The sequence below is a fragment of the Macaca mulatta genome, chromosome 10 (assembly GCF_049350105.2).
Source record: "Macaca mulatta isolate MMU2019108-1 chromosome 10, T2T-MMU8v2.0, whole genome shotgun sequence".
NCBI classification, from domain to species: Eukaryota; Metazoa; Chordata; class Mammalia; order Primates; family Cercopithecidae; genus Macaca; species Macaca mulatta.
In genome coordinates this window covers 97,457,318-97,473,049 of record NC_133415.1, presented here as the reverse complement: position 1 = coordinate 97,473,049, position 15,732 = coordinate 97,457,318, and the positions used below count along the sequence as shown (strand labels likewise).

Below are 15,732 nucleotides of genomic sequence, written 5' to 3'. Positions count from 1 at the left end.
ACCTTGTTGGCCAGGATGGTCTCAATCTCCTGACCTCATGATCCTCCCACTTTGGCCTCCCAAAGTGCTGGGATTATAGGCGTGAGCCACCATGCCCAGCCTAGAAGCATTTCTTAATGTCTGGTGTTCTCTGGCTGTCCCTTTTATTTTAAAGAAAGGGGAACCTGAGACTCGAGGTGACCTTGTGAGCTGGAGCAGAGCCGGGATGGGAGGAGGAGGCAGGAGCATGTGCTGAAGGGAGGAAGCCCCCTGAGCTCGCGCCCTGCTTTCCGTGGCTGGGAGGGGAGGCTGAGATGCTTGGGGAGAAATGAAGGCTCCAAGCCAGAGTGACTGTTTCCAGCATGCCCTTACTGAGCGCTGCTCTAGTCCAGCCTGGTGTGGCGGCTGTGGGCAGGGAGGGGAGAGAGGTCTGAGCTGGATGGCAGCCCACTGGGACCCTCCCCTGAGCCTCCACCAGCCCTCTCCCATTGTGCTGGGCCAGGCAAGCCTCTGATGTGCCAGATGGATGTCAGAGGAACAAAGTCCTGATGCCTGCCCCTACCCTGGGAATTGTGACGCTGCAGTGACCCTGATAACCCCTGAATGGGCATAGGACCACCTGGCCGTGCCAGCTCCTGGGGCTGAGGAGAAAGTCATGAGCTTGCCCTGGCACTTTCCTTGTCTCCAAGCATCAGTCAACCAAGGATATGGAGGGCGTGCGTGCACGTGTGCACACATACACACGCACACACAACTTCAACCTGTTTATCCCCCTTGAGATTTGCTGACTTGTACACTGGGGGTAAAAGGTGCTGGGAAAATTCTGGTCCTGGTTCTCAGTTTCCCTGTCTGTCTAGTGGGAGCAGCTGGACTGCGAGATGCCCATGTCTCCTGCTGTGGTCCTGCAAGGAGGCCGGTGCTCCTGAGTCTGCTCCACCCTGGCCCATCAGGCCTGCCTGGATCCTGCCCCGGGTTGGTCCACCACTCACTGTTTTGTTTCCAGGAGGAGAGGGATCGCCCTCCCAGCTAACACAGCAGAGGGGCTGCTGAACGTCATTGGCATGGACAAGCCGCTCACCCTGCCGGAATTCCTGGCCAAGTTTGACTACTACATGCCTGCTATTGCGTGAGTTGCCCCCAACCCGCAGGTCCTGGGGCAGCATTGATCCCTACGAGTAGGACCGGGCCTGTCCCTCAGCCTGTGGGGGCCAGAGAAGGTGCTCTGAAACCACAGCTGTCTTTCTCACCATTGTGTACACTTAGTGAGTCTCTCCAGTGCCTTTAGGCCTCAGTTTTTCCTTCTGAGATGTGGGTGTGATGGACTGAAATTGCTTCAACTTCTACAGAGAAATGGCAGAATATGGAAGCTAAGAACACAGGGTCAGAGGCAGTGCAGGGCTTGAACCCAGGCCATCTATCTCCTAGTTCAGGGCTTCGTGTCGTGAGGGGAGGGGAGGCCTGAATGTGGGGTGGGGTCAGGGAGATGTGGGGAAGATTCTCTTGAAGGCTTTTTTTTTTTCCCTGTCTTGAGTCGCTGGGGAATAGCACTAGGTACTGAAAAGGCCCAGAATGGGTATGGGCGAGTGCTAGAGAGAAATTTCAATGACTTATTTATTTATTTATGTATTTGTTTATTTATTTATTGAGACAGCATCTCACTCTGTTGCCCAGGCTGAAGTGCAGTGGTGAGATCTCAGCTCACTGCAACCTCCACCTCCCAGTTTAAGGGATTCTCCTGCTTTAGCCTCCCAAGTAGCTGAGTTCACAGGCACCCACCATCACACCCAGCTAATTGTTTTATACTTTTAGTAGAGATGGGATTTTACTATGTTTGCCAGGCTGGTCTCGAACTCCTGAACTCAGGTGATCTGCTCGCCTCAGCCTCCCCAAGTGCTGGGATTACAGGCGTGAGCCATCGCACCCAGCCTCCATCCTCATCCTCGAGATGCAAGAACTTCCAGTGACCCCTTCTCCTGAGAGTGGCCTGATCTCCCCTGGGCAGGGCACTTTCTTCCCACACTGGGCTCTCCCAGCACTTGTGTGCCTTCCCTCACACATTCTAGTAACCGCTTCATTTTCACTCCTCATGGCGGGAACTTCCAGCTAAGCACAGTCCACCGTTATGTGATCAACACAGTGGCCCTGGCAGGCCAATTTGTGCCTTGCTTCCGGAACAAACATACAGTGATAACAATGAAAATGTTTTGAGCGTGTGTCCGCTCTGCTCCAAGCACTGGCCCGGGTGGGGTTTATGAAGTTCGACTCATTTGTCCCCACAACAACTCCTTGTTGTCAGAGGGTGACTCACCGGGGGTCACATAGCAGATAAGTGTGGACACAAGGATCCAAGTCCATGACTATATCCCAGGAGTCTCTCACATCCAGGCGTCCCTCTGGACTTGTCCAGCTGTATCCTTTTCTCTTATTTCTCTTCCCTGCCAGCCTTACCTTCATCACCGACAAATATTGGGCTACTCTGTCCTAGGCATGGTCCTCAGCTGAGAGGTCACAGCCATCACAAGACAGAGGGGTCCTTGCCACATGGAGACTGCATTCTAATAGGGGATACAGCCAACTGGCTGATAAACCGTATGGCACACAATGTTGAGTGGTGATAAGGACCTGGGAGAAAAAGAAAGCCCCAGAGAATGGTGGAGGGGCTCTTTTAAGATAAGGCGGTCTGGGCCAGGTGCAGTGGCTCATGCCTGTAACCCCAGCACTTTGGGAGACTAAGGTGGGCGGATCATGAGGTCAGGAGATTGAGACCATCCTGGCTAACACGGTGAAACCCCATCTCTACTAAAAATACAAAAAATTAAACGGGCATGGTGGCGGGCGCCTGTAATCCCAGCTACTCGGGAGGCTGAGGCAGAAGAATCACTTGAACCTGGGAAGCAGAGGCTGCAGTGAGCTGAGATGGTGCCACTGGACTCCAGCCTGGGTGACAGAGCAAGATTCCATCTCAAAAAAAAGAAAAGAAAAAGATAAGGCGGTCAGGGAAGGCCTCTCTGAGGAGGTGAAGCTTGAGCTGGCTCTAAACCAGGGGAGTGGGAGAGACGCAGTGTAGGACACTATCGGGGAAGGGGAAGAGCAGGACTGTGTCTTCTCTGGTGGCCTCAGGGAATGAGGGAGAAGGAAGATGTTGGGGAGCCTGGCAAGGCCTGGAGGATGTAGGCCTTGTGGATGGGACCTGGGAGTTGTGATGTCATTCTCTATGGCAGAAAACTACTGGGGCTTTGGGGGGAGAAGCGATATGCTTTGATTTACCTTTTTAAACCCCAGCTGCTGGGTGGAGAACAGGATGACAGGGGCAAGCATGGAGACAGGGAGGCCAGTTAGAGATGGCGTGATTCAAGCCAGGATGGAGGAGGGAGAACTGGCATGCAGTTCCAAAGTAGAGCTGATAGGACTTGCACAGTGTCTAGGATCTTATCCAGTGAATGCCCAGAGCTTGGGTCTGGAGGATGAGAATGGGGCCAGAAGCGGGTTTAATCTGCCAAGGGTTGGGGATGTCATTTGCTCCTGGAGCTCCCAAGGGACTTGGGGAAGTTTGATCCCAACCCCTTTCTTTCCTTCCCAGGGGCTGCCGGGAGGCTATCAAAAGGATCGCCTACGAGTTTATAGAGATGAAGGCCAAAGAGGGCGTGGTGTATGTGGAGGTGCGGTACAGTCCGCACCTGCTTGCCAATTCCAAAGTGGAGCCAATCCCCTGGAACCAGGCTGAGTGAGTGATGGGCCTGGAAGGGGCCGTGCTGTGGGTGTGGCTGGGAGGCTCAGCTCTGAGACTGGAGGGGTGAACTGCTGGGAATTCCTGACCCAAGTAAGACTTTGCTCTTGCCCCTAAGCTGGTCCATGGCCTCAGAAAGATGGGTTTAACTCTGTCACAAGAGACGTGGTTCCCATCCTCACCTTGCAGTTATGTTCTTACCTTGGGCACAAGTGTTTGGCTGTGTCTTGCTCTGGCCACAGGCCTGCTGTCCAGGAATGTTAACCTGCTTAGCCAGCCAGGATTTCTGAGGGGTCTCCCTTGTCACTGACGCAGATCAGATCTCTAAAGGTCCTGCTCTAACTTCATAACTGAAGTGAGCCTGGCCATTTCTAGCCCCCTGCCTGGGCCCCCATGGATCTCTAAGTGGTGTCACAAAACCATCCTGCCCCATTTTCTGAGCCATGACTCTGATACATATAGAATGTGGACATCATGGCAGGTCCCAGCTGAGCAATGCTGGCTATCTGGGGGTGGAGAGGGCCGTGTAACACCACACACCTCCCACTAAGACCTAGGAGCACCCAGCTGCTTTAAGAGCCAGAAGGGAAATGCTAGGGCCTGGGGGCATCTCTGCCAGTCTTTCCTTTGAGGCAGTGGATCAATGGGGGAGGAGGGTCCTCCCCAAAGCCTCGTCTTCCTCCTCTGTCCCAGTCCCAGAGCTGCCCTTTAGGCCTTCCCTTTGCCTCAGGCCCATCCCTACTCCTCTCCTCACACAGAGGGGACCTCACCCCAGACGAGGTGGTGGCCCTAGTGGCCCAGGGCCTGCAGGAGGGGGAGCGAGACTTCGGGGTCAAGGCCCGGTCCATCCTGTGCTGCATGCGCCACCAGCCCAGTGAGTAGGATCACCGCCCTGCCCAGGGCCACCCGTCTCACCCCCTTGAGCCCCCTGGCAGGAACTTGGGGCTTCCTGAAACAACTGGAGACTTCCTAGGCGGGCTCAGAACTTCCTGGAGATGTTCTCCCCAGGGACGCCATGCCTTTGTAGCTACCCTGCAGGAAGCTCAACACCAAATAGGAACTTAACTATTGAAAAAAAAGTCTAGGCTAGATTCTGATCAGCCCATGGTCCCCCCTTGAGACCCCCCAGACCAGGCCCCATCCTGTCTAGGCCACAGAACCCGTGAATAGGCCTGATTTCCAGGATTTCTGAGGGGTCTTCCTTGTCACTGACGCTGATCAGATCTCTAGAGTTTGTGCCTCGTGGTGAACAGCCTCACTGTGTGACCTTGGGCAGGTCACACCACCTCTCTGGTTGTGCACCAAGACACCTCAGTTGTGCAGTGTCGCAAGGAGATGATCACACTTACTTCATTCCTCTACCCTCAGGATTAGTGAGAACCAAAGAGCTAGCTGCATGCATTTCCTCTAATCCTTGCAGCAGCCTGTAAAGCAGAACTACCGTTGCTTATTCCCATTTGACACATGAGGAAACTGAGGTGGAGTGAGGTGCAGCCTCTTGCAAGGCACGAACCCTGGATTTTCATCCAGGGACATCTAGTTCCAAAGCCTGTGTTCATTCATTCTTTCTTAAACACTTCATAATAACTTTATTGGTTAACAGTACATAATACATTAGCAACATACTTCACAATACTAGTGTGAATTCTATTTTAGATGACATGTTAAACGGTCCTCCATTTCCTTACCTGCACATGGGAGTAAGCCTACCATGAGTGTTGTTGGAAACACCAGGTGAGAGAATGGTCCGTGTCATTTACTGAGCTCAGGCCCTGTCCTTGGTGCTTTACACACATGGCCTCGGCGAAGCCTGGCCACCCCTGTGCAACAGCGGCAGTGTTCTTTCTGCAAAGGGCAGAAACTGAGACCCTAAGCCGAGCAGTTTTCCGCAGGCCATGTGGTTAGGACATGGCAGTTAGGATTTGAAGACACTGAGCCCTGTTTTCTGCTGGTCTCCCATGGGGGGGTTTGGATGGGACAGCAGGCAGGCTGGGAGGTCTCTCCATGGTGCTGGTGACAGAGCCTGGGTGGGCATCTCGCCCACAGACTGGTCCCTCGAGGTGGTGGAGCTGTGTAAGAAGTACCAGCAGCAGACTGTGGTAGCCATTGACCTGGCTGGAGATGAGACCATCCCAGGAAGCAGCCTCTTTCCTGGACATGTCGAGGCCTACCAGGTGGGTCTTATGGGAAGGAATGGAGAGGCTGGCCCTGGGTGAGCTTGTCTCCCACCCATAGTTGGGAGAAATCACAAGAACCAGGGAGCATGGGGTCTCCTGAGTTCTGAAGTGTGTCTTTGTTGAGTCTTAAGGCTTGGAACTGGAATCCCCCTGGGCCAGGTGTGGTGGTTCATGCCTGTAATCCCAGCACTTTGGGAGGCTGAGGCAGGAGGACTGCTTGAGCCCAGGAGTTTGAGACCAGCCTGGGCAACATAGTGAGACCCCATCTCTGCAAATACAAAAAATGAGTCAAGCGTCAGGCATGGTGGTGCACGCCTGTAGTCCCAGCTACTTGGGAGGCTGGGCTGGGAGAATTGCTTGAGTCCAGGAAGTCGAAGCAGCAGTGAGCTGGGATCACGCCATTGTACCCCAGCCTCGGTGAGAGGGAGACCCTGTCTCAAAAAAAAAAAAAAAAGAGAAGAAAGAAAGAGAGAGAGAGAGAGAAAGGAAGGAAGGAAGGGAGGGAGGGAGGGAAGGAGGAAGAGAGGCAGGCAGGAAGGAAGGAAGGGAGGGAGGGAAGGAGGAAGAAAGGAAAGCAGGAAGGAAGGAAGGAAGGGAGGGAGGGAGGAAGGGAGGGAGGGAGGAAGGGAGAAAGAAAAGCCTCCATTTGGTGTTGGGAGTCCTATGTTGAGCCTGCTTCTGACTGTGATTTGCTGTGTGAACCTGGGCAAGACTGTGTCTTCTCTGGGCCTCTGTTTCTTCTATTGGGGTGACTGAGTTTCTATTGGGGTGACTGAGTTTCTATTGGGGTGACTGAGTTTCTATTGGGGTGACTGAGTTGGAGCCGACATCTCAAAAGTCGCTTCCAGCCTGATGATGAATGGGCTTCCTGTGGAGGGGCAGCATGGTGGGGAAGAGTCAGGGCTCTGGAGTCCCACTGCCCGGGCTCAGAGCTTGGTTCCACACTTCCTGTCTGACCTTGGTCACATGACTCGACTCTCCTGAGCTTCAGTCCCTCATTGTAAAATGGGTGGGATAATCGTTGTGAAATTAGATAATGTAAACAAGTCACTTCATATACTACGTGATACATGGTAACTGGCTAATGAGTGACAGCCACCACTTAGATAAGGACTTGGGGGGTAAAAGACCAGGTTTCCCCATGCTGTTGAAGCAGGCGGCCTGACTGGGATGGTTCAAGCTCCACAGCGTGGTCAAGGCAGGGCCTGCCGGGGCCCTCTCCCTAGGGCGCCCATGACCTGGCTCTCCCCCTTCTAGGAGGCTGTGAAGAGCGGCATTCACCGTACTGTCCACGCTGGGGAGGTGGGCTCGGCCGAAGTAGTAAAAGAGGTGAGGGCCTGGGCTGGCCATGGGGTCCCTCCTTCCTGCCTCCTCCCGTACTTGGCTCCATTGTGCTTCTCTACAGGCTGTGGATATACTCAAGACAGAGCGGCTGGGACACGGCTACCACACCCTGGAAGACCAGGCCCTTTATGACAGGCTGCGGCAGGAAAACATGCACTTCGAGGTGAGCGGGCCAGGGAGTTGGGAGGAACCATCCCCGGCTGTCCCCACTTCCCGTATAGAGAGGCAGAAAGCAGGGCAGGTCCCAGGAACTCGAGGGGTGGCCCCAGGCCCAGACACGGGGGAGGGATCAGCATGGCCTGGGGCCATCCCTGCCAGCCACACACCTGCTCTTCCAGATCTGCCCCTGGTCCAGCTACCTCACTGGTGCCTGGAAGCCGGACACGGAGCATGCAGTCGTTCGGTGAGCTCTGTTCCCCTGGGCCTGTTCAATTTTGTTCCAGGAAGGCCAAAGAGGGAAGAAACTGCAGGGACTTGCCGGGCGCGGTGGCTCAAGCCTGTAATCCCAGCACTTTGGGAGGCCGAGACGGGTGGATCACAAGGTCAGGAGATCGAGACCATCCTGGCTAACACCGTGAAACCCCGTCTCTACTAAAAATACAAAAAACTAGCCGGGCGAGGTGGCGGGCGCCTGTAGTCCCAGCTACTCCGGAGGCTGAGGCAGGAGAATGGCATAAACCCGGGAGGCGGAGCTTGCAGTGAGCTGAGATCCGGCCACTGTACTCCAGCCCGGGCTACAGAGCAAGACTCCGTCTCAAAAAAAAAAAAAAAAAAAAAAAAAAAGAAACTGCAGGGACTGGGCATCAGCCCACGCCGGGTCTCTTAGATATGAAATCTCTTTGACGCCCTGGGAAGCAGGCATTGCTGTCCTCATCTGACAAACGAGGAATCCGAGGCCCAGATGTGCTGTGGCTTGGCTGGGACTACCCAGCTGCTAACCAGCAGAGCTGGGGCCCTACAGCTCATTCAGCTGGAGCAGAATGCTCCGATACTCTGAGGGAAGCTTCCATACCTTCCAATTCTCCCAACTCTGCCTCCTGGGCATCGCATAGGAAGCAGGAGTCCCTCTGGCCAGCATGTTCTCTGTTCCTGGCACCTGGCCCTTGGGACCCCTGGGCAGTCCCCTGAGAGCCAGCTTGAAGCTTTCCACTGGAGAGTCTGTTCCACCCTACCTGGCTCCCATCCTGGAGTCTAACCAGGGCCAAGACCCTTCTTCCGTCCTGTCGCCAAGCCCTTGGAGCAATATCAGGCCTTAGGAAAAAGCTGCCTTCCCCAGGACAAGGACAGCAAGAACTCAGGGTGACCATGGTCAGGCCAGCACTTATCCATCTGCCAGGCATATGAGAAGGGGAGGGGCTTGGGCTCTGATGTTCTGATGACAAGGGAGTCTTGAGGCTTGCCTTAGGGACATGTGGCACCTGTGGTGGTTCTTGGAGGCACGTGGGTATACGTGATCCAGGAGTCATCTGCACAGATATGGCGGCTGAAGGAGAAGCAGTGGCCCCAGGAGGTGGTGGAGCAAGAGGGCCTAGGATAGAACCCAGTGGGACAACGGTATTTAAGGGACCAGCAAAAGAGACAAGTAGGAGGAAAGTCAAAAGTGTGGTGTCAGAGAAATCCAGGGAAAAGGTTTGAACAAACAGCCAACAGTGTGAAATTCTGCTATACAAGTCAATTATGGTCGGAGCTAGGAAAGATCCATTAGGTACAAGAAGATGGTGGTCAGGGATCGTGCTAAGAACAGCGTTCATGGTGTGTTGGAATAGCCAGCTCCCAGTGGGACTGAGGAACAAGCAGGGGAGGGTGCAGAGGGGAAGGCTAGAGAGGGTGGCAGCTGGAGGGGATGTTGCTTTCTTGGCTTCCACCCCCACCCCCACTGGCTGCCACTCTGTCTGGTTCTCATGTCTGGCCTCTCTGCTGCCTTTGCCCAGCTCTGGTCTGCAGGATGGGTTGGAGTCTGGAGTTTCTGGTTACCTAGACTTGAACAAGTCACCTCAGTTCTGAATTTATTTCCCCCTCTGCACAAGGATCAGATCTTTCAGATCTGTTTGAGGCTGCTTTGAGGATCAAAAGCGGGTGAATGTCAATGTGTTCTATTCACGTACGAGTAAAAGGAGGCTCGTTCTCTCCTCCTCCCCCTTCTGCAGGCTCAAAAACGACCAGGCTAACTACTCACTCAACACAGATGACCCGCTCATCTTCAAGTCCACCCTGGACACTGATTACCAGATGACCAAACGGGACATGGGCTTTACTGAAGAGGAGTTTAAGAGGCTGGTGAGTGGGTGTGAGCCATACTGGCCTTGACTCGGGTTTGGGAGTATGATATCTACGGGTCCGGTCTGGGGCCTCGAACCTTTGGAGAGAGGGAGCGAGTTTGCCTCAACAGTCCAAGACAAGCCCAACCTAGACACTTTCCACCGAGAAGACTCTTTGTGTTGACGACCTGACCTAGGACCAGGTTTTGGATCCTTTGCTTGGGTTGAGGGCCTTTAAAGAATCCAGTGAAAGCTATCAGCCCTCTCCCCAGAAAGGTGTGTGCAGCTATGAAGTCTCGCGCGCTCTCTTCAGGTTGTTCTTAAATCCCAAGCTGAGTAAGTCCGTTCCTGCAGGTGTCTGCGGGGCGTCTCTGGCCCCCTACATGCTACCCTGTCTCTCAAAGTTTTCTCCAACTTCCTTCTCACAGCCCTTTATCATGTAATGACACATTAAGAACGCAACCTCACGGTCTCTGCCCTGGCACTTGCTGCCGTGTGACAGTGGACAAACAGTGCACAAATCCCTCCCCCTCTAAGCATATCTGCCCATGTTCAGTGAAGAGGATGGACTATCACTACATTGCTAAGAGCTGCCTTCTTTGTTCCCTGGTTCCATGTTGTCTGCCATTCTGGCCTTTCCAGAACATCAATGCGGCCAAATCTAGTTTCCTCCCAGAAGATGAGAAGAGGGAGCTACTCGACCTGCTCTATAAAGCCTATGGGATGCCACCTCCGGCCTCTGCAGGTAGGTTCCTGTCTGGGTTTCTGGGCGGTTGCCCCATCCTGGCTCCAGCCTGGCTTTCTGCGGGACTTCCAGCAAGATGCCCTTCCATTCTTGGGCAGCACCAAGGATGTGTGCTGACTCCCTGGTTCCTGGGCCCTGGCTGGGAGCAGCGTCTCATTAGGCTGGCTTGTTTTCTACATAGCTTCTTGAGAGGGTGTTCTAAGGGGAGACTTTCTGAAGTCCAGTCCCAAAGGTCTGGGCAGTTTGGGACATCTCCATGGCTGCCCAAAGCCAAGGGCAGGGAGTGAGGCCCAGGCCTGTTCTGCTCCTTTCTATGTGGTCTTGGCAAGGCATCTTCTTGACATCATAGGAAGGAGTTCCTTTCTGGTTCTGGTGTTCTATGATTTTTACAACATCCTGGGTACTACAAGTTGCCTGATCTTTCTGCTTCTCTGAACCAACGAGCAGGGCAGCACCTCTGAGGACAACACCCCTCCAAGCCTTTGCCCTGTGGAGTCACCCCAATTCTGTGGCGCTGAGCAACATTTTTACATTTATTCCTTCCAAGAAGACCATGATCTCAATCGTCAGTTACTGATGCTTCTGAAGCCTGTGTGTCCATTTCTGCACACACGTATACCTCGGCGTGGCCGTATCCCTTCTCTGATTATGTGTCCTGGTCAGGGACCAGCGCCCTTGCACATGGGCATGGTTGAATCTGAAACCCTCCTTCTGTGGCAACTTGTACTGAAAATCTGGTGCTCAATAAAGAAGCCCATGGCTGGTGGCATGCAGCAGGTGGCATGTAATTGGGCGGGCCGATATGGGCAGGGTGAGCATGGAGGGAGCCGGGTCAGCCTGCTCAGCAGCAGGGCCTGAGTCCAGGGGCGGCTGTGAATGCTAGGCCAGAGATCCCAATGCTATGGGCCAAGAGGGGTCCAGAGACTGTCCTCCTTCCAGAAGAAATAAGGCTTCTCTGGTTGTCTGCTCAAACATTCCCTGAACTCTCAGCCCCCTCCTAATTCTAGGTTTTAAGGAGTAAACCTTCCTTTTGGGTTCCTGAAGCGGGTGGCTGGAGTGAGAGCGGATGAGATGGAAGAGGGCTCATCAGACACTGGCCTTGGAGGGTGCTGGCCTCTGCGGAATGCCAGCATCTTCTCAGAACCGTATGCTCTGGGAGCCTGGGGCAAGTCTGGCTAATTGTGGACTTGGGGAAAATAAGGCCTAACCCGTTTTTGCTGTGTTAAGGAGAAATAATCTTAAGCCAGTCACACAAATCATCAGCATTTATTTCCTGGGTCCTAGGTGTCACTTATCCTGGTGGAAAGGGTAGAGGTGGTCAGATCATTTTGAGCCAAAATCCCTTCCCTAAAAATGGATCTGTGGAGCTCCATGAGGGAACCTCAGAGTGCACAATGAGAGTTTAGCTAAAATGGCTTAAAAAATGTGAATTGATTGTCAGCTCTCTCCGTCTCTGCTGAAAAAACGTTTAAAATTTTTAAAAAGTTTAAAAGTGTTTTCTAAAAAAGGGACACGCAGGTCTTGACCCGGACGATTGGGCTGGAGAGGAGGTGTTGGTGTTGGGACAGGGATCCTGCTCGGGCTGCTCGCAAGAGGAGCGTTCCTGCGTGGGCTGCTTACTGTAGGGCAGGGCCCCGCTCAAGTCCCGGCGCCAGCTCAATAAATAACATCTTGTGGTTACAGTGTCTTGAAAGTGTACCTGGGCACGGTGAGAAGGTGGTGGGAATGTGGAGCCTGTGGGTGTGGGCGGAGGGCTTTCCCAGAGTGGAGGCCACAGAGGCCTCTGGGGAGCCTTCTCAGTCTGGCCTGGTTTATCTGGGACATGGGGCTCAGAGAAGAGGCTGCTGGGCCAGTGCCAGGGTTCCCCCTCTGGGAGGGGACAGAAGGTCTCTCGTCCAGCCTTCTTGGACAAGGTCAGACTCAAGATGAGGCGGTCCCATCGCTGCTCTGGGGCTGGTTGCCAGCTTCCTTGTCTGGGGCGCTTCCCTCCACCTGTCCTTCTGGAGAGGAGAGAAAGAGGTTTTTCTTGGGCACATATACTTACAAAGCAAAGCACAGAAGGAGGTGTGAAAGGGCCCAGCCAAACTGATAGCAGTGGGTATGCCCTGGGGAGCAAGACAAACTGGACTGAGGTGGTGGTGGCCAATGGGACTTCAGCCTGGTCTGTAATAGCTTTTTACATGGAAATGCACATGGTGTTAGTATAATTAAGAGTCAATTAAGGGCCATTATGGATGGGTGCTTAAAGCATCAAGTGAAGGGCTCTTGAAGGTCGTTTTATTTGTGCAGGTTCCCCAGAAGGAGAGGCCAGATGTTAAGTCCCCAGTGTGTCACAGGTGCTCAGCAAAGGGCAGCTGTATTTTTTTTTTGAGGGGGGGATGGAGTCTTGTTCTGTTGCCCAGGCTGGAGTGCAATGGCACAATCTCGGCTCACTGCAACCCCCACCTCCCAGGTTCAAGCAGTTTTCCTGCCTCAGCCTCCCAAGTAGCTGGGATTACAGGCGCCCACCACCATGTCCGGCTAATTTTTGTATTTTTAGTAGAGACAGGGTTTCACCATGTTGGCCAGGCTGGTCTCAAACTCCTGACCTCAGGGGATCCGCCTACCTCGGCCTCCCAAAGTGCTGGGATTATAGGTGTGAGCCACCGTGCCCGGCCAATGTTCTTCTAAGACAGTAAAAAGCACTGCACCAGGCCAGCTCAGGGAGTGCCAGGGTGTGGCCTGCATCAGGGCCTGTGGGCGCCAACTGTGCAGCATGGGGTGTGTGTGGTGCCTCCTCCTCACCTCCATCCTGCCAGACATCTCGGTGGGGTGAGGGGCAGCAGCAGGCTCACAGAGATGGAGCACTTCACCCAGGGAGTCAGGATACAAGCCAGGTCTCCTCCCTTTCAGCTTCCCTTGAGCCCCCCTGTGCAAGGTGGGACAGGCAGCCCCAGCCACCAACTGGACCAGCAGTGCAGGGTGAGGGGGGTGCCAAACTCACGCCCAGGCCCCAGTCTCCATGCCTTCCTCCTCAGGCTGCATGATAAACAAGTGTCTTTTCATAAGGTGCCTCACGTGGGGCCTGGCATGTGGGCAGAGCTCAATAGGTGGTACGTTCTTAAACCCCAGTGACACTGTGCAATGTCACTATGTGCCCTACAAGCTCACTGAGGGCCTGAGTTCAAATCCAGCCCAACCAGACCACACCTTTTTATCCTTCAGGCTAAGCCCTTCACAGAACCAGGAGAACCACCACCCTATAGCAAGCTCCAGGGTCTGCAGATGGACGGGCACTTTCTTGTGCAATGCACACAGTAACATCGAGGTGTAACTAGGGTCATGATATGCATGAGAAAACCGAGGCCCAGTGAGGTGAGCTGATTTGCCTGGATCAAGGGTGGAGAGCCCTGCCTGCCACCAAGGCTAGTACCCCTTCTACCAAATTTAACCCCTTCCAATAAGCAGCATTCCTGAAGGTTTATAGAGGCCTGACACCGGCACTGCCTCATGTGCCCCTGCAGCAAGCTAGGAAGTGGGTGGTAGCTTGGGACCCTGTCCCGAGCAAGCTGCCTAGAAAGTCTGCTCTTATTCCCAGCGGGGCGGTGCCTGGAACTCTGTACTCCCCCTGCCTTGGGGAGTCTGCTGGACGGGGCCTGGCCCACAGCCCTGCCTGTGGAAACAGAACTGCTCACTGTGGGCTTCCTGGAAGGTTCCTTGGCCAGTCACTCTTGCCTGGACACCACCATGAGTGTTTCGTTTCTTTCAGTGAGCACTGTTCTTTCCTCAGGTCCCTTTTTTAAATGTCAGTCACCCTGGCAGGTGAATATCATGTAGCCAGAGGACCCACACTTTAGGGAATCTGAGTCAGGGAAAACAGGTGTTAGGAGGGCCTGGGAACATGGGCCAGTAGCTACAACTGCTGAGGGAGAGAGAGAAAGAACAGAGCTCACCAGAGCTGAGGGTGAGGATACAGAAGCCTTGAGCGAGCCCAGGGCAGAGTGCCCAGTGTGGCAGCTGGACATGCTGGTCATTCAGTTGGTCAATGAACAGCCATTGATTTGGCACCTCCACCATGTGCCAAACGCCACCAGGCACCGAGGGCACAAGACGCAGAGCCTGTCAGGAGAAGCTCAGTCTAGAGCAGGACCATTATGCTCAGTGGGCTCATGGAGGCAGCAGGGAGAAGAGGTGCCTCCCCCGTCTGGGAGGGGCACTGCAGTCAGGGAAGGCTTCTCAGCTGAGCAGATGCCTGGGTCTCTAAGAATGAAGAGAACCCAGCCAGGCAAGGGCAGAAGCAAACAGAGGTGCAGCGTGTGAAGGCCCACAGGGGCTTCTGAGCAATCAAAGTACTTTACTACCGCTGGCGAGGGGATGAGAGTTGAGGCTGGAGAGGAGCAGGGTGAGCCCGTGGAAGTTCTGCCTGGGCCACGTGACAGAGGAGGATGAACAGATCATGGGACAGGGAAGGCTTGTGGGGTGGGGTTCCATCGACAGGGTGCCGGGGGCTCTCTCTAAAGGCGGCCAGATTCTATGTTAACTCCCTGGATGGCCCGGAGCAAGCCCTCCAACTTCTCTGGGCCTCAGTTTGTCCATCTATAACATGAGAGGGCTGGGTCCATGCCCCCACAAAGTCTTCTCTGTTCTGTACTTTTAATTCACTTCTGGCCAGTGAGGGGCAAGAAGACTAGGGCTACCCAGGGAGGGGCAGGGCTGTGGCCCTCCAAGGACAGCCCACGGGGAGACAGATGCAGCCTGACGGCTGTGCTGTGAAAAGCACACACGGCCTCTGTGGCGCTGTGAGAGCAGGAGGGAAAGGCCTCAGCCGTACAGGGCTCAGGGAAGCTTCCCAAGGAAATTCCCAGGCTGACCATGGACTTGAGCCAAGGGGTTCTCTGGGGGGATGGAGCGGGTGGGGGTGTTCCAGCCATACTTGGGTGGGTGGATGCTGTTTCCTTTTGTCATTCGGTCTGTGGTTCCCAAGCACCTGCTGTGTGCCAAACAGAACGCAAGGCCTCTGCCCTCCTGGCGCTCACATTTAGACCCATGAGACCTTGTCAGAGAGTGATGAGGGTCATGTGATTGGGGAAGGGTGATCTAGCAGTCAGAGAAGGCCCCTTGGAGAGGCTTGACTAGAAACAGACCAAAGGTAGATGTGGCTGGAGGGTGGCAGGGAGAGGAGTGGCATCGAGTGAGACTCGGGCAGGGTCTGGCCTACAGCAGGACTGCCCCAGAGCAATGTGACAAGCTTAGCTTCACTCAGTGAAGCCACTGGGGGATTTTTTTTTTGGCAGAAGCATAACGGACAGAATGGTTTAAACGAGGTCTGCGGGCTGCTGCATAGCGCTGAACAGGAAGGGCGGAGATGGGTGTAGGGAACCCAGGGAAGCCGGCCGCTATAGTCAGCCAGGTGAGAGCTGTGAGTGGCCAAAGCCAGGTATGACTGTGGCGATAGCGAGAAGTGGAGGGACCTGGGATGTATCTTGGAAGAGAACTGACAAGACTTATGGGTGGATTAGGGGG

At 54.3% G+C, this 15,732-nt stretch overlaps 2 protein-coding genes across 11 annotated transcripts in view; one reads left to right on the top strand and one right to left on the bottom strand.

The window, feature by feature from the left end:
* The window catches only part of ADA (adenosine deaminase), a 32,391-nt gene extending 21,388 nt beyond the window's left edge, over positions 1 to 11,003 (top strand). The window contains exons 3-12 of one of the 4 annotated variants that reach the window (XM_028828441.2): positions 983 to 1,105; positions 3,560 to 3,703; positions 4,465 to 4,580; positions 5,753 to 5,880; positions 7,141 to 7,212; positions 7,289 to 7,390; positions 7,566 to 7,630; positions 9,375 to 9,504; positions 10,128 to 10,230; positions 10,678 to 11,003. In XM_028828441.2, the coding sequence (XP_028684274.1) occupies positions 983 to 1,105; positions 3,560 to 3,703; positions 4,465 to 4,580; positions 5,753 to 5,880; positions 7,141 to 7,212; positions 7,289 to 7,390; positions 7,566 to 7,630; positions 9,375 to 9,504; positions 10,128 to 10,230; positions 10,678 to 10,691 (997 nt within the window). In that variant the 3' untranslated portion in view covers positions 10,692 to 11,003. Of the gene's footprint in view, positions 1 to 982; positions 1,106 to 3,559; positions 3,704 to 4,464; positions 4,581 to 5,752; positions 5,881 to 7,140; positions 7,213 to 7,288; positions 7,391 to 7,565; positions 7,631 to 9,374; positions 9,505 to 10,127; positions 10,231 to 10,579 lie in introns of all 4 variants that reach the window. The other 3 variants (XM_077951844.1, XM_028828442.2, XM_077951845.1) reach the window with 3 other exon arrangements.
* Positions 11,004 to 11,480: 477 nt separating this feature from the next.
* PKIG (cAMP-dependent protein kinase inhibitor gamma) overlaps positions 11,481 to 15,732 on the bottom strand; it is a 90,842-nt gene continuing 86,590 nt past the window's right edge. For 6 of the 7 annotated variants that reach the window (XM_015148836.3, XM_015148834.3, XM_028827344.2 and 3 more), the window contains one exon: positions 11,481 to 12,230. In XM_015148836.3, coding sequence (XP_015004322.1) covers positions 12,151 to 12,230 — 80 coding nt within the window. In that variant the 3' untranslated portion in view covers positions 11,481 to 12,150. 7 annotated transcript variants of the gene reach the window in all.